General features: G+C 40.7%; 1 protein-coding gene across 1 annotated transcript in view; it reads right to left on the reverse strand.

Moving 5' to 3' along the window:
• Window positions 1-25745, reverse strand: part of ADGRD2 (adhesion G protein-coupled receptor D2) — a 322967-nt gene that overhangs the window by 266643 nt on the left and 30579 nt on the right. The window contains exons 4-6 of the mRNA XM_029614032.1: window positions 24106-24348; window positions 14489-15127; window positions 2828-2926 (exon numbers count right to left, since the gene is read on the reverse strand). Of these exons, the coding sequence (XP_029469892.1) occupies window positions 2828-2926; window positions 14489-15127; window positions 24106-24348 (981 nt within the window). The remainder of the gene's footprint in view (window positions 1-2827; window positions 2927-14488; window positions 15128-24105; window positions 24349-25745) is intronic.

Raw genomic sequence — 25745 nt, forward strand, 5'->3', positions numbered from 1 at the left:
ACCTTTATCCACATGTTTATGAACTCCTTCAAAAAAGTGAAGCAGATTTGTGAGGCAAGACTTGCCTTGGGTAAACCATGCTGACTTTGTTCCATTAAACCATGTCTTTCTATATGTTCTGTGATTTTGTTTACAGGCTTATACTTAACCTTTACATTCTCCTCTTATTCTCACAACCTTGCACGCTAATTTACTGAAGAGTATAACCTGAGTTCTATTTCTCTTCTCCTAGTTTGTTTTGACATCCAATCCTATCGTTTGTATATAAGATTTCTACCCTACTCCTTTCTCACCTACCTAATTTTTCCTTCTCCCAACTTTATAATAAAACTTCATTCCATTTATTTATAGACATATAAGTTCAGTAATATATCAATGTACCATTATTTATTTTACATTTCTCTTTCGTTGTTCCACTGTTCCCCCACCTGGTTAATAACTTTATTGTAAAGAACTGTTGCAAATGTTCGTTTTATTTAGCACAGTTGCAATGTTTCTTTTTTTTTTTTTTTTAAATTATTTATTTATAATTTTCATTTTACATTGTTATAATCCTTCCATATAAGATTGCATCACATAATATCACCTATTAATTACTTTTACATTTTTTTAATACTAAAGAAATATTTAATTTTTGTATATGATCTACAAAGCCATAATCCCCAGTAGCAAATCTTATAATAAGGATATTCAAATTTTTCCATTAAAGATATAACCCTTGCGTGGCAAACATTATTATACGCACAGGAGCCCTAACAAAAAAAGAAAATCGAAAGGAATGGGCTTCACAAAGAACTGACAGTGATAATTTCAAATAAGCCTTCTATCTCTAAACATTTGGAGAAGATGTTACCGGCCTACGGGCTTCAATAAACTGCTTTAACTGATCAACTTGAAAAAACACAAATGTTTCCTCACCTTTCTTTAAAATACATTTGCAGGGATACCGCAGTGAAAAAACAAAACCTAAAGAGATAACATCTTGTCTGAGTGATAGAAATTCTTTCCTGCGACATTGAGTAATCGGGGCCATATCGGGATATAGCCTAATTTACTGATCACAAAAATTCACAGGAAATTTCCTGAAATAATTTCGCATTACATTCATAACATCTTGAGTTGTAATAAACGACACTAAAAGAACTTTCCTCTCAATTATTTCCAAATTAGATGATTCTAGAAACCCAGTCAAATTTGATGATACTTCAATATTATTCTCATTTTTAACAGTTGCCCTGTTTGTTAGAAACCTACAAAAATTAATAGAGGGAATATTTTGTTCAGACAAACCCAGGCAAACTGTTAAGAATTTTTTTAAGGTAGTATATGGCATTTCCCCCATAATATGGGGGAAATTTAAAATTCTCACATTTAACTTTCTTAGTCCATTTTCTAATAATTCTAGGCGTCTTGAAGATGTTATTTGTTCTTTTATAATTGCAGAGTTAACTTTGGCATTTGTTTGAACCTTTTTTTCAATCTCAGTTATTTTATTTGTCAAAGCAGATCCCTGTTCTTGAATTCCCAGTATCTTGCAATGTTTCTGTTAATTGTAAACTGATGTGAGGTTACTAAACAAATGTCGGTATATAAAAACTGCAAATAATAATAATAATAATAATAATACTAGAACACTTTCCACTATTTTTCCTGGCACTGAAGTCAGGCTAACTGGTCTGTAGTTTCCCGGATCACCCCTGGAGCCCTTTTTAATGGACTTATCCTCCAAGAACTTATCCAAATCTTTTTTGAACCCAGCTACACTAACTGCACTAACCACATCCTCTGGCAACAAATTCCAGAGCTTTATTGTGCATTGAGTGAAAAAGAATTTTCTCCGATAAATCTTAAATGTGCTACTTGCTAACTTCATGGAATGCCCCCTAGTCCTTCTATTATTCGAATGTGTAAATAACTGATTCACATCTACTCGTTCAAGACCTCTCATGATCTTAAAGACCTCTATCATATCCCCCCTCAACTGTCTCTTCTCCAAGCTGAACAGCCCTAACCTCTTCAGCCTTTCCTCATAGGGGAGCTGTTCCATCCCCTTTATCATTTTGGTTGCCCTTCTCTGTACCTTCTCCATCGCAACTATATCTTTTTTTGAGATGCGGCAACCAGAATTGTACACAGAATTCAAGGTGCAGTCTCACCATGGAGCGATATAGAGGCATTATGACATTTTCCGTTGTATAAACCATTCCCTTCCTAATAATTCCTAACATTCTGTTTGCTTTTTTGACTGCTGCAGCACACTGTGCTGACAATTTTAAAGTATTATCCACTATGCTGCCTAGATCTTTTTCCTGGGTGGTAGCTCCTAATATGGAACCTAACATCGTGTAACTACAGCAAGGGTTATACTTGAATTATCTTACTAGATGTCAGAAAGATAAGTTAAAGGTTCTGCACTTGTTTCTAGGAAAGAAAACTATTTTGGCATCTGGCTGACTGTATTGTTGGCACTGAGTGAATTGTAAAACCAGTTTGAGTCCTACCCCATCCCCCACTATATAACCTTGTCAGTCACTTGACCTTAATATCTTTAATTTTAGAATATTAACTCGGCAGAAAAGAAGATTTAGTGTGTACACCACAATCTAAATAATATATTTTGTAATATTTGCATGATTGAAGTGGGAGGGGAGAGTGGAAGAGCAAAATATAGTTTGGCCAAAGTTTACAAAAGGGAGATCCCTCCCAAAATAAGAAAGTACACCCAAAGTACATATGAGTAGGAGGATGCTGCATGTATTCATCTATGTTTGAGTTCTTTTGAAACTTCCTTAAATTTATTTCAGGAAATATGGAATATATTACTTACCCTTTGGATAGTGGCAAATGAAAGGTAAGGACTCCAAGCAAGTGATGGTACTTCGTCCATTCCTTCTGACATCAAGAACACTGCACTCCTCAGCAGGTACTATGCAAAATTAGAAAATACATAAAGTCTACACATAGAGTGGATTACCCAAAATAAACCATTTCATACACATGTGGGACTTGAAAAAGACTATGAATTTCAGAAAGCTATATTCAAGCAAGGAATATGCACGAGGGAGATTTGCATGCACTGCCTCCACTGTATGCAAATTTATCTCATACATATTCATTGTGGATATTCAGAAGACTGACTGGGGATCCTTCAGTACTGGTTTGGGAATCTTTGAAATAAAGTGTTCCCCATAGCTTTTCAATCATTGCAGTATATTACAAGTTGTTTTTGTGAATTTGCAACCAGTCATGTTTTGGAATAGATTTTTGTGACTTTTTGCAAGTGTATAAGATTTATGTGATTTCTATATTGGACATTAAAATATGAATGACACCCCCCCCCCCCCCCCCCCCCTCCCCTGATGAAGTTACGATAGTGGTGAAACAAGGGTCACTTGCTGGAGTATACAGATATTATTTTCTGTGTGACTGGGGATTGTGATCAATACTGAGAATTTTTAGCAGAAAGGCTTTAGAAAGAATACAAGCTATTTTTTATGCTTTTGAACAGCACTCAGAACTGTAACTTATTACTTTGCTGGCCATTCCATCTCCATGACACGCCCATCTCCATGACATTCCATCTCCATGACACGCCCATTAGCCGGCCCCATTTTCTAGATTATGATGCCAATACAACTCTGATCATAAAAAATTTAAAAAGGCACTTGAGATCTTCTTGTTCAGGAATGCATTTAGAGACCTCCTTAATGCACTGCTCCACATGTTCTCAGAAGCCCTCGACACCAGTTGTTTTACTCCAGTTAATTATCATTCTTGATCGAGGAAGAATTAGTCATTGTATGACTGTACAGGAAGTTTATGTATGTTTTTATGTGCCTTTCCCCAGACATTGGAGGGAGCAGGCTGGAAATGATTATAAATAAATTAATTAAATAAAATAAACTTACCAAACCAATCTATTTTCTCTCCCTGATGCTTACACATTTTATTTCCTGAAAGATTCATTGAACCTTACATTTTCCCTCTCTTCTTTACCAGCACCAAAACCTGAGACACTTTCTGTAACCTGAGATTTTAAGCACATTAATTGTAGATAATTAAATATCTCACCCAGTGGCATCCCACAAATGCAATACATATTTCCTTCCAAGTTTTTACAGAAACAATTCCAAGGTTCTCACCTTCAGTAAACTCTACAAAGGTGAGAACCTGGTCTTCCTGGAGTAAGGACATTGCCAGATCTAGAGGCTAGGGGCAAGAGTTTCTGCTGTACCCCTTTCACTGCCAGGGAAGGACCAGTAATGACCCATCACCTTGGAGGAAGTTTAGTGGACTTTAGAAGTGTTTTTTCCCCTTTTGATAGGGTGGTAGTAAAATTCCTCACCTTTTTCACACTGAAGCTGGGTTATAACAGACCTACTTCTTCCAGTACTAGACCTTGCCAAAAAAAGAGGTCCTCAGGAGGAGTTTGGAGTGCATCAGGGCAGGTGCTTCCATTAGGCAAACTAGGCGATAACCTAGAGCATCAAAAGTTTGGAGGCAGCACAAGGCCCAAAGGGCTGTTGTGCTAGAGCCATTACTAAGGAAAGGCATGCTGTGCTAGAGCATAGGTAAGAGGAAGCGTTGTGTTGGAGCTGCTGCCAATAGGTAAATTGTGTATGACTAAAGATTTGCCTAGGGCACCAAATACTCTTACACCAGCACTGGAGTGCAAAGTATCAGAGCAGAGTTAAGATCTTTGGAGACCCATCACTGATAGTTCCACCCTTTGGGACACAGGTTGCAGGTTGGGGTTTTGAAGAATTGGACTCTTGTGGACCTTAGGTATGCTTTTGGAGGGAATAAGAAGATCCCCCCACACCTAGGATTTCCCTGCCCAACTGGGACCCTTACCCATTCACTTCAGGAAGGGTAGGCCTTATTTCAGGAGCCTGTACCAGAGACACATACACAGAGAAAAGGAAGAGGAGTCCAGAGTGGAAAGAAACCAGTTTTTAACCTAGCTGTAATATGGAATAGCTTTATTCGAAGTAATTGAACTTTATTTAATTTGAAAAAGTCATAGTAAACTTTGACTTTGAACACCTGTGTCCTGTCTGATCCCTGCAGGACCATCTCTGATAAGATCAGAGTAACACACAAGGTAAGGGGATTCCACTTACATGTCTGGACCCTGAAGGACACGACACCTTTTTCACCACTAGAAAGGACTGGTGACAGTGAATGATTTGGAAGTGACTGGGGGGTTGGTTTTCTATGGCCCCATCAGATTTCAGTATACACACACTGAATTGATGTTACATAAAATGGCACCCAGAAAAATGGGGCTTGAGGGCAGTGGAAAAGTGGAATCATGTGTTTTGCATCTGTACTGTGATTGTAAGAACTGTAGAAGAAAACTGCAAAAACTGCTAAAATGGCTGCTCTTCCTGCCTTGGGAAAGCAGGAGGAGAGAAAGAGCTCGCAGGGAAAGGAGAGGACATTCAGCACACGCATATGATGTCATCAATGACTTTTGCAATGCACAGCCAGTGAGAAACTATAAAAACAGCAACACACTAGTGATGCATGGCTTAGAAAGAGGAGTTATGAATATAAGACTGTTGAATTTATGACGCAATCTTTTATCAATTATTCAAAACAAACATCATATTATACCATCGATATTAGCCGTACGATAAGTAGCCTGTTCGTTTGACAAACAGTGAGACCTCATATATACTATGGCAGGGTACTAATGCATTCGTCCCTAAATGCCAATAGTTCAATTGTGCGGTGATAAGCTCTGTATACACCGTCTAAAGATTATAATCATAGGTCTCTCTGGGTGATAAGAGTACTGACAACGTATTGTCAGTTACAAAATGTTATAGGCAGTAAATAGGATAAACACTTATCGTAGCATGGTTTGCAGCAGGGACTTGGTACTGGCGTGTTGGCCCGACATGGCTCGTGTTTCTGGGGAAACGTCTGACGTCACTATTAATTGTTCCCGCCCACAGCGGTAGGTATATAATCAGAATTTTAAAATGGCGGATCCTGCTGCCAAAATATCGCTGCAGCCGAGTAGCAGAAAAAGCCGGCAGTTTGGAGAATAGTAAGTTATGGCAGCTAACAGCTTGAACTCTGTCTGTTTTTAACACGGGATGCATTAACTCTGTTTTACCATATTACAGCACTGGCATACTGCGGCCCCTGAAGAAGGTTCCCCAGAAACACGAGCCGTGTCGGGCCAACACGCCAGTACCAAGTCCCTGCTGCAAACCATGCTACGATAAGTGTTTATCCTATTTACTGCCTAAAACATTTTGTAACTGACAATACGTTGTCAGTACTCTTATCACCCAGAGAGACCTATGATTATAATCTTTAGACAGTGTATACAGAGCTTATCACCGCACAATTGAACTATTGGCATTTAGGGACGAATGCATTAGTACCCTGCCATAGTATATATGAGGTCTCACTGTTTGTCAAACGAACAGGCTACGGCTAATATTAATGGTATAATATGATGTTTGTTTTGAATAATTAGAAAGAGGAGTGGCATGTGAGGCATGGGGTGGCCATGCAAAATAGCAAACAGTAGGCGTCAATTGAATGAGCGATCCAAACAAGACCCAAAGCATGTTGTCAGCAGAGCATGTGTGGCAAGGAGGGCAGATGGTGGAAATACCAAGAAACACCCAGGCTGGAAAGGAAATAGCAGTCTGCTTTCGCATGCTGAAGAAAGGCATTCCGGTAATAATGAGGCCTCTCTCATCAGACTAAGCAGCAGTGGTTTGGTAAGCAGCAACCCTTTCCTATCTGCGGGGCCCGCAGCAGTGTATGGTGCCAGGGATCAATCGTGAGTGGTCCAATATTGGAGCCGACTCCAGATGTTCTTGGTGGGGTGCACTGTAACTGTGGCTAACGAATGCTCTGAATGCCATACTGCTCAGAGATCACAAGCCATAAACATGAGTTTCTACATGTGAAGTGCAATAGCCTTTTTGTAGAAGCTGGAATGGGACCCGAAACCATAACCCCCATGGGCCTTCGTTCATCAATGCTTTCAATAGAGTGCTAATCAGTAGCTGTGTCGGTCATACCTCACCCCTCTGATCCAAGGGTAGTAGCTGCAGCAGTGAGAGCTAGGTGAAGAAGAAAATGGTAGAACGAGGCCTTTCAGCTAAAGTACAGCCCAGCCCACAGTTGATCAGCAGAACTCTTGTTGATGCTGGGCCTAGCCACATATTCTTCCGAGACTGGTCCAATGTACTAGTGGAAGCAGTGGCCAAGGAATCTACAACTGTTTGTGCTAGAGAAGAGGCTGCACTGTTATCATGGGCCAAACATGTGGAGGCACAAGTTAAGATTGGTGAAACAGAGGAGGTGAAAGGCGAAGTATGGAGCCAAGGGTGAGGGCATGTCTTATTACTAAAAGCTTTGGAGGCCACTTGATCTGTAGCAACACAGGCTGAACCACGGGAACAGGTTCTGGAAAAGAACTCCAGTAAGCTTAAGGGAGAAGACAGTATTCTGATGAGTGTTCTACCAGTTCCCTGTCTTCAGGCCAGTCGTAGCCTGTGCTTATGCATCGGACCCAGGACAGAAGAGAATGTTACATGGTAGTAAGTCCCAGACAGGCCTGAGAATATTATATTGTTGTGACTCCAAAAGTTAATTTATAGTTCAGGGGCCCAAAAACTAAAGGGAGATGTGTCCTATGGCTATGGAGACACTATCTTCAAGATCCAGTTTGGGTGTCTCCTCTGGAGAGGGATCTTTGCTTCTAAGTGACTCGCCCATCCCCATATATTTTTTTTTGTGGGAGGGAAAGAGTGTAGAGGCCACTTAGGTCCCCACTAGATGGACCTAGCTCCCCGCCTTTGGGTTAGCCAGATATAGAGGTGATACCATGCCCAACAGAACCTCTCCAAGGCAAAGCTGCCATGGTTGGCTCCAAGTTCACAAGGGGGGGGGGGGCTAGAACAGAGGAGAGTGTGGTCATTTTGATTTGGATGTTAAGGAGTGATGAGCTCTTTTCTATTGTCTTTTTTTGAGTTAAGCCTCCTGACCTGACATTTGATAAGGGAGAAAGATTCCTTTCAATGTTTCCCTGGCATGTTAGGGTTACACTATCATTAGCAATTTTGGAGATTTTTTTTTGACAGTTAACCCAAGTTGATAACCTGGTACTCTTGGAGTAAGGACCTTGGAATGATGAGGAAGTTTTACTACTACTCTTATTTACATTGAAACAATTATAACAGCCCTGCATCTTCCAGCACTAGACCTTTTTCCAAGACAGGTCCTCAGGAGGAGTTTGAGTGCAAAGTAACAGAGAGAAGAGCAAAGATTTTTGGAGACTAATCACTGATATCTCCATCCTTTAGTACATAGGATGCAGGCTGGGGTTTTGAAGAACTGGACTCTTGTGGACCTCAGCTATATTTTTGGGGGGGAATAAGGAGATCCTCTTCACACTTAGGATTTCCCTGCCCAAATGGGACTCTCTTGATGAGTGCCAGCTTGGCCTTGACACCTGTCCTAGTATCCCACCATTGATGCTTCAACTGGTCCACTGTCCTGGTCATCATTTATAGGCTGCTGACATCCTTGGAGATGCTGTCTCAGATCTTCCTCTTGTTCTTTAAGGATGACTTCTATCTGAAGAGTGCACTGTGTTTCTTGCAAACCTGCTGCACCAGAAGATCCTTCTCTTCCTTCATGAAGCACGCATCACATTGACGCTGTTTCTCCTCCAGCTGCTGGTTGCTGGTTCCTGCCTGCTTATTGCTCCCAGAAAATGAGCGGGGTGGGTCCCTACCTCCTTGAACACTACTCCCACTAAATACTCCCTTCCCCCTCCTCTTTCTCCTCCCCCTGCTCTGACCCTCCATCCACTTTCTTTTCTTCCCCCCCTCTAATTGCCCTCTCTAGCTCATGCATGTACCTCATCTCTCCTCCTTGGCTGCACTCTACCGACTCATGCACCACACTACTCCTATCTTCTCTGTCACCACTCGCCTGCCTGTCATGCTCATCTGCTCTCTCATTCACACCCCCTCTATCATGCTCCATTTTCTCCTCAGCCACAGCCATGAACACCAACTCTCTTTCAAGAAACTAAATGCAAAAGTGGACAAAAAGACAAATAATCACAGAACAACAATCGGATGCATTTTAAATATTCACTAAAGACAAAGAACAAAAGGATGGGAAACAGTGTGGGAAAAACAAGCAGCACAAAAGTTACTACTCAGCAGTGGCTTAGCCAAAACTGATGTTTTTGGGTGGGCCCAAGGTTACATGGATGGGCCATAGGCTCCCATTCTCTCTCTCACACACACACACACACACACACACACACACACACACACACAGGCTCTCACACTCTCTCACACACACAGGGCCTTACCACCAAATCCCTTCTTCCACCACTACAGGAATGGGCTCCCATGGCAGGTTTGCTTCAGCATGCCCTGTCCTTCACCAGTACAGGGATGGGCTCTTGTATTGGCCTTGCTTTGGCAGGCCCTCTCCTTCTTCAACTGCCATTGGGATGGGATCTGCAGCAGCATTCTTCAGGCCTGTTCTGGTGTTGGGCAGCCCTGGTTGGATAGGCCTGAGCCGAAAGTGACTACACCACTGCCACTCAGCAATTGTAAGGCATCAATTAAGAACAATCACCACTCCTACACCAAGAAAACCTCTAATGCCTACTCTACATCTCATTTAACTCTACCCTGAACTGATAAAATGGCCCTGGAAGAGGAGGTCTTTTATTTCCATGCAAGGAGGTGTGTTCAAGAAAACAGATAGACTTTTGTGCATCATCGATCACACCACAGGTCAGCCTAACAATCAATAGGGACACTGCAGCATTTTTCAAATTAGCGCTGGTTTTCACTGTGGTTTTTTGCATGTCAGCTTTAATGCTGGTTTTGGTGTGCTTTAATGGGATTACTGCAGATTTTTTGTGCCAGCTTGATTTGCATATCATTAATTTACTGCATCAAGGGGGACCATGAAATTTATGCAGTATGAAAAATTGCCTCTAAACTTTGGCACTGGTTTGGATACAGGTTTTATTACATGAGTTCTAGTAACAGGTAATTATATCCATGCACTAAGCAAACCAGAGATGGTATACTGTTTGCAGTTTTGGTCATCACACCAAAGGGATATCATTTATATTATTCCTAAATTTAGATATCCTTCCCTTCACAAAAACATCAGAGCAGGTTATAAACTTCAAGTAGCAATCAAATAAAGTTACATAAAAACACATAACTACCCCAGTTACCCTTCACCAAAGAGAGGGAGAGACTCTGCCCTGCCAGTTCCCTTGTTTGGACTGGAGACTCCTAAAGGAGTTTCCACCCCAGGGATGCAGGTCACTGCCAGGTTGGAGATCAGGAACACCCATGGACATCAGGTACTGTAGGAAAGGGGTTCATCCATATCTAGGACACCACAGTCATCATGGGACAATTAACTTTTTATTCCATAGAGGATAAGCACATTCTAAGCCCCTACCCTAAGGGAAACATCCACAAAGGTAGAGACACTATAAATCTGCACTTCCCTATGGCTGAAGAACCTGGATATAACTGGACTCTTTATTTATTATTTGTTCCTAGTAATTCTTTTGTAATCAAAAAAGTAAACTTTATTTTGAACACTTATCCAGTGAGTCCAGCCTATATTATCAGTGTGCTTGCCCCAAACAGCCAGAGTAACACCTAAAAGGGATTTCATGCATGCCCTGGGCTTTGAAGGATATCCTTCCTCCCCAAGAGACATCCCAGGGTAGCAAGGACAGTGACAATGGAACTCTGCCCCAGGATTTTTATAGCCCCATTAAGCTTCAGCCCATCCTCTGAATTGGGGTTACCTGTTTTTTTCCAACCAGTCAATCACTACCTGAAGACAATAATTAAGTCTTGTCAATACTTCCCCCTGGTCATCTCCAACATGCATCACCCACTGACATCATCTGCATGCACATAAATTTACATGAAAACTATCAAATGAAGTAGAGGGGACTTGTAGATATTGAACTATAATGGGGATAGTACTAATCCTTGTATAATATCCCAATACAATGGATATGAAGATGATCTATTGGACTCCCCATAAACCTTGAAAGAATGATTGGCCAAAAACCAATATAAACCAGGAGAGTGCAGTATCCACAACACCCAGACATTTCAATGAATGCAATAGCAAAGTATGACTAAGAGAGTCAAAAGTGACTGACAGATGTAACATAATAATAAAGGGAAACTAATCCTTTACCAACTTGTAACTAAATATAATTAATCATGTATATAACAAGGCAGTCTCTGTTCCATGCCCTTTAAAAAACCCAGCTTGTGGATGGAATGCTTGAATTTCATCCAAATGATCCTAAATCTGGACAAAGACCACTCTAGATAATATGAAAATTAAATTGGAAATCACACAATAGTTTGTCACATCCCTTGGGTCCAGCTCATTCTTTTTTAAAATTGGACAAACCAATACTTGTTTAAGAAAATCAGAGAATCTACCAGTTTGTAAGTTCAAACTGATGATTAAACATAGATGGAGCAGAAGATCTAACTCATCTCTTTTTATCAGCTTAACTGTGAGAAAATCAGAATGATTCTCTACTACATGAATAAACTCCAAAACTTTAGTAAAAGCCCCCTGAGAAATTTCAAAAACTTCCACCAATCTAATCACTACTCCACTCAGCACAATGGCATCCAGCCATTCCTGCATATCAACTCCTTGCAAATCCACATTACAAACCATAGAAGATACACCAGCTACATGCCTAATCAAAACAGTATCATACACCACATTTCAGTTTGCATCAACATGAGAGTGGTTCAAAGACTCTTGAACTTGCCTTATTGTATAAAAAAAAAGAAGAATAGTTAACAGATTTCAGTTAATAGAGTCAGAAACTGTTGCTTAAACAAGAAACCTGCAGGACTTCTACAAATAATTTGATAGGAATTATAAACAAATCTAAAGCAAAAATCTTCATATACTTTTACCCACAACACCCAAGAAAACAAAAGTTACAGCACAGAAATCATCCTTAAGAGTTACTGGAGACCATCTCTACAATAACATGTAAGCTCATGCTCAGTCTATATTTGAGTATAAAAATAGTTGAACTACAATCCCCACCACTATTAGACTCGAGGACAGTTCATTCAAAGGAAGGACCAGTTTTTGTGTTGATTTTTTTCACCTTCTTTTTTAGGGATTCACACTGCAAGTACTTTAACATTGTGATATAGTCCAAATTGGTTATTCATTTCCTAACTGTTCTTTATAACACCAGGTTGTTTGTTTAGTAAAATAAAATGCATCAGGACATAAGTTATCTGACATAGCTCTCTGGATATCCCACCAACACGTTCAACTTAATATGGGCATTGGCACAAGATCAAACTTATCTTTTCTCCTAAATCCACTTTCCCCTTTCATATTTTTAGCTCTCAGCGGATAATAGAGATGTGAATCGTGTGATCGATCGTCTTAACGATCGATTTCGGCTGGGAAGGGGAGGGAATCGGATCGTCGCAGTTTGGGTTTTTTAAATATCATGTAAATCGTGTAAATCGTGTAAATCGAAAACCGGCACACTAAAACATCCCTAAAACCCACCCCGACCCTTTAAAATAAAAACCCCACCCTCCCGAACCGCCCCCAAAATGTCTTAAATTACCTGGGGTCCAGTGGGGGGGAGGGGAAGGGGGAGGGCGGGAAAACCGGCACACTAAAACAACCCTAAAACCCAGTCCGACCCTTTAAAATAAATCCCCCACCCTCCCGAACCCCCCCAAAATGCCTTAAATTACCTGGGGTCCAGAGGAAGGGTCCCGGTGAGATCTTTTATTCTCGGACCTCCAGTGCGTTGTAGAAATGGCGCCGGCGCTACCTTTGCCTTGTCATATGACAGGTCAAAGGTAGCGCCGGCGCCATTTTGTTTTTTGTCCCCCGACATCAGGAGCATAGGAGATCGCTCCCGGACCCCCGCTGGACCCCCAGGGACTTTTGGCCAGCTTGGCGCCGGCCGTACTGCAACACGATTCGACTGCAGGAGGTCATTCAGGACCCCCGCTGGACTTTTGGCAAGTCTTGTGGGGGTCAGGAGGCCCCCCCAAGCTGGCCAAAAGTCCCTGAGGGTCCAGCGGGGGTCCGGGAGCGATCTCCTACGCTCCTGACGTCGGGGGACAAAAAACAAAATGGCACCGGCGCTACCTTTGACCTGTCATATGACAAGGCAAAGGTAGCGCCGGCGCCATTTCTACAACGCACTGGAGGTCCGAGAGTAAAAGATCACACCGGGACCCTTCCTCTGGACCCCAGGTAATTTAAGGCATTTTGGGGGGGTTCGGGAGGGTGGGGGATTTATTTTAAAGGGTCGGGGTGGGTTTTAGGGTTGTTTTAGTGTGCCGGTTTTCCCGCCCTCCCCCTTCCCCTCCCCTTTCCCCCGATTTACGATTTTTTGACGATAAATCGGGGGAATTGTTATTGTATCGCAGCTCTAACAATTTTTGACGATTTAAAATATATCGGACGATATTTTAAATTGTCAAAAAACGATTCACATCCTGTGTCCTCTCAGTCAGCAAACCTGGGATCATTTTTATTCCTTTCTCTTCTTTTCTCTGCTCGCATGTACAACATTTTTAAAATGCGTTAACTTTTTTTTTTATATCACCAAAATTCTCTCTCAACATACTACCAAACACTTATCCACCTTCTCATCACCTCTCATTTCAACTATTGCAACTTCATAGGTCTCTTGCCTAACCGTCTTTATCCACAATAGTCTATTCAAAACTCAGCTGCATGACTTACTTTCCTCCAGCAATATTATGGACGTTACTCCTTTTCTCACAGCTCTACATTGGCACCCAGTCTACTCCTGCATTCACTTCAAATTTCTCATTATCAAGTGAATTTACTTTGCAGCTCAATGCTACATGACCTGCCTTATGAACTCCATTTATCAGGCAATCTGCTCTTATTTATGCCCTTCTCCTCTATTGCTACATTTTCTGTCTTGTGGTCTTAACCAATCAAACAAATATTTGCTTAAATATAGGTAGCATTAAGAAAGATGAACTCTTATGAACAAATGTTGCCTTTCAATTAAATTAACAATATTTAAATTAACAATATGATAGGTTATAAAGTCTTGACCATTTCTCCAATTCGTAAATATCAGATTCAGGTCATAAGGCAAATCCTTGTTGAACTGGATTCCACCCCACCATCCGGTTTACGTTAAGGTTCTATAGGCAGAGCAAACTGATACTGGAGGAATCAGAGTTATGAGTGCAGTCAGAATACAATCAACTGGTTAAGCACTAACCTTTAAAGAAACACTTCCAGTGCAAGCAAAGATCAGCAAGTGAGATATGTACCAAAGAAGTAACTTCAGACTTTATTAGCCCAGTCTTTTTTTACATTATCTTTATTTCACATATATCTGTCAACCTGTTAGTTAGAACTTGCATCTAATTCTTACCTGGACACATAAGTTGAACTGTTTTTTCATGTACAGTAGGTTCGATTTCTAGAAGGTAACTATTCCAGCCATAAATAAGATCCTGGTCAATGGAATAGCAAGATCTGACTCTTTCAATTTGATCCTCATTTAGAACTTTAATCCATATGTTCAAATTAGTGATATTGCCACTAAATGACTCTTTTTCTTTGAAGGTGCCTCCCAGTGTGTCTTGGTCTTGGCCAATAATGAATGTCCCATGCTCAAAAATGTCCTGAAAGGATGACAGTCCCTTTGCCGATGCTTTCTTTTTCCCATCAGCATAGATTTGCCAGCTTCCATTCCACTTCTGCCATGTGACACAGAAGTGATGCCATTGACCATCACTACGGAAGACAGGAAAATATGGAGAATGGTGCCCATGAACAATTATGGCAAATCGGACAAATCCTTCCTCGTCAATAAATCCTCGCAGCTGGAATTCATTAATGAACATTGGGACAGCATAAGAGAAAATGGTTGAAATCTCCTGGGTGGTGGTGTCCCACTGAACATAGGCACAAGCTGTTATTGCAGGAATCGAGGGGAAGTCAATCAGCACTTTCACATATTTGGTGTCAGTTCTGTTTTGAAACTCGAGAATTAGAAAATTGTGTATTCCTGGGGGGTGGGAAAAAGACATTCAGTTGTGATAAATATTGGCATGAATGAAGCATTTAACAGTTCTTAATTAATTGTTTCCTTTCACTTTTATTGCTGAACATCTGGTCCCTTTAATGTACATTCTCATTCTCCTGTACAGTGGCTTGACAAAAATTCTATGAGCAAATTGAAAAATATATGCAAGAACTGAATATAGAAATTGCAGCATACACTAGAATTTAGAAGCTACCTTAACCACTTAGGGGTATATTTTTCAAATAGCACACCTAAGTGTAAAGCATATGCACTTCATGCAAGTTTTTTGAAAATTAGAGTAATGTATGTGCACTAAAAGCAGCCTTGTACATTACACCTGCTTTTTCTGCAGACTAAGGTTTTCTGGGAAATAGCACATGCACTTTTGAAAACGTCAAATCCTGCCCCTGTGCTGAAAAAGAAAAATGTGGGAAGAGGGTTCGGAAGGGGAGAGGGAGAAGGAGGAGGCAGGAAATCAGAGGAAAAGCCCAGCATATGTTTTTTTCCTTTATCAACAATTACATTTTAAAGCCAATACAATTTGGTTTGTTTTGTTTTAAAAATTAATTTAAATAAAAATGGGAAATTTCATTTAACATTTCCCAATTTGTTTCAAGCAAATGCACATCCCTACTTTATAATCCAATTTAAAAGTACATGTTACATTTGAGATTGAGCAATTTTCTAGCAGCTCTATTATCTGGGTAATATCAATATTTATCTGGGTTGAGGACTTTTGAAAATTACACCATTAACATTTTAGTCCTTATCTGCCATCATTTACTACACTTCTCTTTCTTTTTCTTCTCCCCTCTAAGATCTTGCACCTTTCATCAGCATTTTTGCACACCTTTATAGGCAGGTAGAAAAGAAGAGGAGCAGGGGGAGGAAATTCACGTGGAGCTTTAGATGGCCAAAAGAGAAAGCCAGTGTGAAAAGAACAGTGATATGGCCACACGAAGTTTCCAGGAAGAGGTGACATCAATCAACATGAACCTGCAGTAAAGCTCCAGTGTTCTTCTTAGGAAGGGAAGTTGGGAAGGCTGGGTGGCACAAATGGCCCTTATCTGCCGATAACTCCTGTGTATGTTATGTTCAGTATTACCCTGATTTTCTCCCATATATTTATTTTCTCTATAAAACTGATGCATTTTAGTAATTTCCTGGGACAAAGCAAGATGCAGCTCCCTTTAGTCATCTCTTGTGTACTATACAGTAAAATTAGGGGGCTAATATAATAAAACCCACGCTAAAATTGGAGTTAAATTTTAGCATGGGTTTTATTTAACACATGCGTTAAAAACAGGGGTCCCTGTGGAATGCAGTAAGCTAATGGGAAGTAAATCAAACAGCAGTTAAAAAAACACATCAAATTTAAAATATATGCTAAAATTGGAATTAAACTGAAAAATTAGTACTACAATCAGGAAAGTGCTTTCAAAACTGCTTTAAATCAGGAGTAAGGAGCTAAGTGCTTGAAGTTGGAAGGAGTGTGAAGAAAATGACCTTGCATGCAAGATTAGCACTAGGCATTAGGGATGTGAATCGTTTTTTGATGATTTAAAATATCGTCCGATATTTTTTAAATCGTCAAAAATTGTTAGAGTGCAATACAATAGAAATTCCCACGATTTATCGTGAAAAATTGTTAATCGGGTTTGTGTCCACTAACGAGACTTATTTGGGGGGGGGGGAGGGGGGAAACCGGCACACCAAAACAACCCCTAAACCCACCCCGACCATTTAAAACTAATCCCCTACCTTCCCCCACCCTCCCAAACCCCCCCAAAACATTTTAAAATCACCTGGTGGTCCAGTGGAAGCCCCGGGACCGATTGCCCGCTCTCAAGCCGTTGGCTGCCACTAATAAAAATGGCGCCGATGGCCCGATAAAAAAAAACCCCACCCCGACCCTTTAAAACTGACCCCTTAGCCTCCCCCACCCTCCCGACCCCCCCCCCCCCAAAATGTTTTAAAATTACCTGGTGGTCCAGTGGGGACGCCGGGAGCGATCTCTCGCTCTCGGGCCATCGGCTGCCACTAATCAAAATGGCGCCAATGGCCCTTTGCCCTTACCATGTGACAGGGTATCCGTTCCATTGGCCGGCCCCTGTCACATGGTAGGAGCACTGAATGGCCGGTGCCATCTTTAAAAATGGCGCAGGCCATCCAGTGCTCCTACCATGTGACAGGGGCCGGCCAATGGCACGGATACCCTGTCACATGGTAAGGGCAAAGGGCCATCAGCGCCATTTTGATTAGTGGCAGCCGATGGCCCGGGAGCGGGAGATCGCTCCCGGGACCCCCATTGGACCACCAGGTACCTGTAAAATGTTTTTTGGGGGGGTCGGGAGGGTGGGGGAAGCAACGGGATTAGTTTTAAAGGGTCGGGGTGGGTTTTTTGTTTATCGGCTCGGGCACAGCCGATAAACAAAACTGTGATCGGGCCCGATGAAAAAAAACCCACATGTGAATCGGAACTGGAATCCGAACCGATTCCGGTTCCGATTCACATCTCTACTTGCTTTCACTTGACATGCCTTGCCCAAATGGCCTTGCATGCAAGCGTATGCCCAAGTTGGGATGCCCGGAGCCAATCTTGCAGGCAAAGCCATTTTGCTCACATTCCTTCCAACTTCAAGCACTTACCACCTTACTCCTGTTTTAAAGTACTTTAGCATACAGTGTGGATTTTCAGGTTAACTCCTTGGCCTAAGGTGGAGTAAAGCTTAACTCACATTTCTGGTGCTATCTATTGCTATGCTCATGTGGTAGCTTCTAGCTGTTTCTACCATACTAGACACAGAAACAGAATAACTTAGGACATAAAAAATGTGAGTTTACTCCACCTCAAACCCAGGAGATAAAGTTCCAATGTAAGCTCTCTGAGTCAGGCCTCAGTCACAGTTTTATTTGTTTTCCTGAACAGCTGGACAGAACGCACACAGTGCTGAAGTATTTACTGTTCAGCTGTTGCTGCCCACCCAGTCAGCCTATGTCTTGTTCATCTAGCTATACGCGCCTTCTTCAGAGAGCTTTTTTTTAATTTTACTTGCCATTCCTTGTACAATGGCTGTGAATGAGAGAATGTGCCCATAAATTGAGATGCAAAGCACCAATCTCACATGCAGTCACTCAGCAGTGCATGGTTCGCATGGGCATCCCAACAGAGAGGTTCCATTAAAAGCAAACATAGTCCATATGCCTATATGTAAAAAATCACCAAAGCTAATGATTTCCGAATTATCCCAAACAACTGAAAAGCAGGTTGTTAAAACAAGCAAAAACCACACGTTGAAATGTCTGTATGCAAATGCCAGAAGTCTAAGAAGTACGATGGGAGAGTTAGAGTGTATAGCAGCAAATGATGAGAGTGACATAATTGGCATCACAGAGACTTGGTGGAAGGAGGATAACTAATGGGACAGTGCTATATCAGGGTACAAATTAAATCGCAATGATAGGGAGGATCAACTTGGAGAGGGTGTGGCACTTTATGTCCAGGAGGGTATAGAGTCCAACAGGATAAAGATCATACATGAGACTAAATGCTCAGTAGAATCTATTTGGGTAGAAATCCCATGTATCTTGGGTAAGAGTATAGTGATAGGAGTATGCAACCATCCACCTGGACAAAATGGTCAGACAGATGATGTAATGCTAAGAGAAATCCGGGAAGCAAACCAATTTGGCAGTACAATAATAATGGGAGATTTCAATTACCCCAATATTGACTGGGTAAATGTAACATCAGGACTTGCTAGAGACATAAAGTTCCTGGATGTAATAAATGATTGCTTCATGGAGCAATTGGTTCAGGAACCAACAAGAGAGGGAGCTATTTTAGATTTAATTCTTAGTGGAATGCAGGATTTGGTAAGAGAGGTAACGGTGGTGGGGCCACTTGGCAACAATGATCATAATATTGTAAACCGACATGATGTGTCCTACGAATGCCGGTATAAAAAAAGTGTTAAATAAATAAAATAAATAAATAATATGATCAAATTTAAACTAATAACTGGAAGGGGGACAATAAGTAAATCTGCAGCTCTAACACTAAATTTTCAAAAGGGAAACTTTGATAAAATGAGGAAAATAGAAAAAAACTGAAAGGTGTAGCTGCAAAGGTTAAAAGTGTTCAACAGGCTTGGACATTGTTTAAAAATACAATCCTAGAGGTGCAGTCTATATGTATTAAATGCATTAAAAAAGGTGGAAAGAAGGCAAAACGATTACCGTCATAGTTAAAAGGTGAGGTGAAAGAGGCTATTTTAGCCAAAAAAACATCCTTCAAAAATTGGAAAAAGGATCCATCTGAAGAAAATAGGATAAAACATAAGCATTGTCAAGTTAAGTGTAAAACATTGATAAGACAGGCGAAGAGAGAATTTGAAATGAAGTTTGCCATAGAGGCAAAATCTCATAATAAAAACTTTTTAAAATATTTATTTATTTAAGCATTTTTATATACCGAGATATGTTGGGAACATCATCTCGGTTTACAGTTAAATTAATACAGCAAGAAGCTTTACAAAGAATATATCCAAAGCAAGAAACCTGTGAGGGAGTCGGTTGGACCATTAGATGACCGAGGGGTTAAAGGGGCTCTTAGGGAAGATAAGGCCATTGCAGAAAGACTAAATTAATTCATTGACTCTGTGTTTACTAATGAGGATATTGGGGAGATACCAGTTCCAGAGATGGTTTACAGGGGTGATGAGTCAGATGAACTGAAAGAAATCACTGTGAACCTGGAAGATGTAGTAGGCCAGACTGACAAACTAAAGAGTAGCAAATCACCTGGACCAGATGGTATGCATCCTAGGGTACTGAAGGAACTAAAACATGAAATTTCTGATCTATTGGTTAAAATTTGTAGCCTATCATTAAAATCATCCATTGTACCTGAAGACTGGAGGGTGGCCAATGTAACCCCAATATTCAAAAAAGGCTCCAGGCGCGATCTGGGTAACTATAGACCAGTGAGCCTGACTTCAGTGCTGGGAAAAATAGTGGAAACTATACTCAAGATCAAAATCGTAGAGCATATAGAAAGACATGATTTAATGGAACACAGTCAACATGGATTTACCCAAGGGAAGTCTTGCCTAACAAATCTGCTTCACTTTTTTGAAGGGGTTAATAAACATGTGGATAAAGGTGAACTGGTAGATGTTGTGTGTTTGGATTTTCAGAAGGCATTTGACAAAGTCCCTCATGAGAGGCTTCTATGAAAACTAAAAAGTCATGGGACAGGATGTGATGTCCTTTCGTGGATTACAAACTGGTTAAAAGACAGGAATCAGAGAGTAGGATTAAATGGTCAATTTTCTCAGTGGAAAAGAGTAAACAGTGGAGTGCCTCTGGGATCGGTACTTGGACCGGTGCTTTTCAAAATATATATATATATATATATATATATATATATATATAAATGATCTGGAAAGGAATACAATGAGTGAGGTTATCAAATTTGCGGATGATACAAAATTATTCAGAGTAGTTAAATCACAAGCAGACTGTGATACATTACAGGAGGTCCTTGCAAGACTGGAAGGTTGGGCATCCAAATGGCAGATGAAATTTAATGTGGACAAGTGCAAGGTCTTGCATATAAGGAAAAATAACCCTTGCTGTAGTTACACGATGTTAGGTTCCATATTAGGAGCTACCACCCAGGAAAATGATCTAGGCATCATAGTGGATAATACTTTAAAATCGTCGGTTCAGTGTGCTGCAGCAGTCAAAAAAGCAAACAGAATGTTAGGAATTATTAAGAAGGGAATGGTTAATACAACGGAAAATGTCATAATGCCTCTGTATCGCTCCATGGTGAGACTGCACCTTGAATACTGTGTACAATTCTGGTCGCCGCATCTCAAAAAAGATATAGTTGCGATGGAGAAGGTACAGAGAAGGGCAACCAAAATGATAAAGGGGATGGAACAGCTCTCCTATGAGGAAAGGCTGAAGAGGTTAGGGCTGTTCAGCTTGGAGAAGAGAAGGCTGAGGGGGGATATGATAGAGGTCTTTAAGATCATGAGAGGTCTTGAACGAGTAGATGCGACTCGGTTATTTACACTTTCAAATAATAGAAGGACCAGGGGGCATTCCATGGTTAGCAAGTAGCACATTTAAGACTAATCAGAGAAAATTCTTTTTCACTCAACGCATAATAAAGCTCTGGAATTTGTTGCCAGAGGATGTGGTTAGTGCAGTTAGTGTAGCTGGGTTCAAAAATGGTTTGGATAAGTTCTTGGAGGAGAATCCATTAACAGCTATTAATCAAGTTTACTTAGGGAATAGCTATTGCTATTAATTGCATCAGTAGCATGGGATCTTCTTAGTGTTTTGGTAATTGCCAGGTTCTTGTGGCCTGGTTTGGCCTCTGTTGGAAACAGGATGCTGGGCTTGATGGACCCTTGGTCTGACCCAGCATGGCAATTTCCTATGTTCTTATGCCAATTTGGCAGGGCATGGCAAGAAAAATCAAAGCATAAGCTCTCTAGGGAGGGCCCTTTCAGCTGAACAATATGCATGTTGGCACTGTGCATCTGATTTTGGCACCCTGCTCAGATGCATGTGTCCCCTGGGGTAAATCATGCTTTGTTAAGCTAGCGGTAGGTGCCCACCCTAGAGAGCTTATACTTTGATTTAACTTGCCAGTCATTGCCAGAATGACCTTGGATGCAAAGATTTGCTCTCTAGAGTGGGCACCTACAGTTAGATGAACAACTTGTAAGCTCCCTGGTGTTAGCATCTATAGCCAAAGTCAGGATGCCCAGCGTTGGTATACTGTTCAGCCATGGTTGACCGCCCAAACAGCTTATGCTAAAAATAAAACTCCTGGGTCCAAGGTGGAGTAAACTCACATTTCTGGTGGCCAAAGTTATTCTATTGCTGTGTCCAGTCTGACAGAAATAACAAGACACTACTATGCTAGGCTCAGCAATAGTATAACATGGACAACAGAAATGTGAGTTAAGATGTACTCCTGTTTTGACCCAGGAGTTAAATTTCCAGCGTTAAGAAAATGAGCTTTATGCTGTTCATCATGAAATGAAGAGAAGAGGCATGGGGGTGGCTTGCGGGAATGACAGCTACTACATGGTGATTAATACCCTTATTCAATAAACATACACATGGTTAATGCGATTCCAACATTGCTCTATGCTTCAACGGCAAGAGGAAATGTGGGAAAAAGGATTTGCATTCACAAATAAGCATGGGAGTAGCTTGCTTGTTGCGGCGGTTACTACCCCAAACCAAATAAGCCTGATAATTCACTTTCAATGCATATCCAGTATAGCCCTCTGCTTCAATGGCAGGGGGATGAAGAAAAGAGGATTTATATTCAGACAACAACCAACAAGGACTGCATTGCACAGGCTGGGTAAACAAATAAGCAGCATGGGAGTAGCTTGCTTATTGCGGCGGTTACTACCCCTAACCAATTAGGCTTGATACTTCACTTTGATGCAGCTCCAGTACTGCTCTCTACATAAATGGCGGGGATGGAACGAAATTAGAACCAAAAAGTTACCAATAAGGGCCCTGACCTCAGCGGTCAGAGTAACAGAAAAGTATGAGAAAAATAAGTGTGAAAGCTTGTTGGGCAGACTGGATAGGCCGTTTGGTCTTCTTCTGCCATAATTTTTATGTTTCTATCCTTTAACATACCTCCCTGCAATGCTGAGGAATAGTTAATGCCTTCTTTTACATGGGATTTGCTAATCTTAGTGCTAGTTTTTACTCCTGTTTTAGACTGCATTTTTTAGGAGTTAAAACACCTATTACATACCTGAATTAACTTACTCCATAAAAATGCATGCTAAAACAGTAGTAGAAATCTGCACTAACATAACCGCGTCTTATTACGTTGGTCCCAAGGTCTCACTTTAACTTGAAAGGTGTTGTGACATTACAAATATTAATGCAGCCGAATTCCTAGCCCTCATTTAGACCAAAGAAGGACCCTAAATTGGGAATTAAATCCAGGCTACCTGCTTAGCAGATCAAACATTGTTCCCTATAACTTAGAATTAAGAGGTCAAAAATAAATTGTAGATAACATTTTTATTGGACTAACATAATACATTTCTGACTAGCTTTCAAGAAAGGACGTGCATTCATTTTCTAATAAAATGAAAAATGTAACAAAAGTGATAGTCTTATTCAAAATAAAAAATAAAGGGAAATAACCCACCTACCCCGTCAAAATTTGAGTTTTAATTTCCTTTTGTTTTGAAAACAAAACAAAAAAATTCCAGTACTGTCAAAATTATAAAATTAATCCACATCCCTTGGGCCTTCTCTTATCCCTTCACTCTTCCCAGTTGAGTTAGGCACCTTTAGTGAGATTCTGCAATGTCAAAAGCGGACAAGTGCAATCCACAGTCATAACTGCCTCAGTGGGTCCTATTTACAAAATGATGCTGGTTGGCCCCAAGACCAGTGCTATTTTATTGTACGACTGTCCAACATATGGCCATAAAATAAAATTATGCTGGCCTCGGAGCCAGCCAGCACAGTTTTGAAATTGGGATCCGGTGGGACAGGAGCAGCTGCGGCTCATTCTTACCCCATTCTGACTTTGCAGAACCTATAGAAGCGGTAAGAGCTATCCAGAGTGGGTGGGGTTCATTTTTTTTTCTTTGGTTGTACTGGTGTTTTTTTCGGCAGGGACAGAGGGGAACCTAGCCTCTTTCCTTTCTTGTTGTTTTATTCTTTCCAGTTTTTTATTCTTTTAGCTTTGTTGTTTATTCCAGTTCAAGAAAATGAACCAAAAACACCAAACAAATTGAAAAATAAATAGAAAAATAAGTATAAACAACAAAATTACATTTTTTTCTGTGCACATGCCTACTTTCAAGGGCTTATGCCCTTCTTCTGAATGGACTAACACACTACTTTGCACCTTATAAACTGAAATGCTTATACTTTTGGATTATACTTACGTCTTTGTTTTGTCATAGGACTTTGCACAGCTCTGTCCCTTTGACTTAACCAGATAGGTCCATGCAAATTTTGGGACTGCAGCAGTTGCTGAATCTGCAGCAGCTCACTGCTGTGCATCTCATGAAGTAACTGTGCAAAATGGTGTTCACAGTATCTGGCAGCGCACCACCAATCCAAAGGGGTCTTCACATATTCATAAACATTGTGAGGCATGTCAATGATGGTTGAAGAGGGACCAACATCTAAAACAAAAATAAATACCTTTGGTTCTATGCCTGTGTAGTTCTACTGGCCCAGAAACTATGCATATACCACATTTATTTGATGAGCACATTAGGGGTGTGCAGTGTTATATTTTTCTGACATTTTCACATCATGTTGTTTTTTGCTTGATTTCATTTGTAAAATGATGTGTTGAGTTTTTTTCTGTTTTCCCCTAATTTCTTGGTTAGTGTGCTTTAAGTTCTTTTAGTGCGCACTAACTGGACTTAGTTCGCACTAAATCCAAGTTAGTGCGCACTAATACCCAAATTTTTGATGACCTGCATGTGCAAATTCCTTAGGTTATGCACATAGCCAGGTGGTGTACGCACCAAGCGCATTTTAGAAAGGGCCCGGCCATGTGCGTAATCCCCAATATGCGTAGAAGTGCTGGGCCATTGAAAAGGGGCGGCTGGGGGGCACAGTCTGGGCAGGGAGGGGCAGGGACAAGGCCAGCCCGGACAGCGGCCATTAGGCCCTGTCCTGGGGAAGCAGATGAAGTAAGTTCCAAAATAAAAAAAAATAAAGGTAGGGAAAGGAATTTAAGGGGTCAGGGTGGAGAGGGGAAAAGGGAGGCAGAGTAGGAAGGGGGATAGGAAAGTTCCCTCCCAGTCCGCTCCTTAATTGTGTCACTGCACATTATTTTTTAAAATCCCCCCCACCCTGCACATGTGAGATCTGACCCACCAGCACATGCGTGCATGGATATTAAAATCCAGCGTGCATGTGTGCACGGGAACTGTATTTTGTAACATGCGCGCATGTTATTGACATTGTGTATTTTGTTTTAAACAGATGCACATCCCTAAGCAAAAGGAACCCTGTATTATTTTTTAATTCCAAATCTCTCTTCTTCCTACCTAGAGGAAAGATTTTCAGAATGGGTGGATATGGTACAATGAATGAATTTGCATGTCAAGTACACATCAAAGTAGCTCTGTGTCCCATCAGCAGATTGGTCCAACAGGGATCAAATTAATATTTGGAAGACAAAGTTCCATGTAAATAAACTTAAAAGCATCCTCATTTATTTATTTTTAGACATTTTATATACCGTCATTCTATGTAAAAGATTACAATGGTTTACAAAAGTAACATTCATGGTTATAAATCAACAAGGACTAACGGGTAACGGAGGTAGTTTTCATAAATAGGTATCGAGTCGACATCTATTAATTGACTTGTTCCTATATATTTGACTCAAGGTTTATGAAATGGTTAAGGAGTAAAGAAAGTTAAAATAGATTAAAATAAATAAAATAATACAACAGATTTCACATTTTAGTTATTACGTTCTATCGATTCTTTCGTTCTCTTCGTGCTTTAGTTAGTATCTCTTGACCTTCTTGTTATTGTTTCTTTCTACATACAGGTGTTT

The sequence above is a fragment of the Rhinatrema bivittatum genome, chromosome 8 (assembly GCF_901001135.1).
Source record: "Rhinatrema bivittatum chromosome 8, aRhiBiv1.1, whole genome shotgun sequence".
Classification (NCBI taxonomy): domain Eukaryota; kingdom Metazoa; phylum Chordata; class Amphibia; order Gymnophiona; family Rhinatrematidae; genus Rhinatrema; species Rhinatrema bivittatum.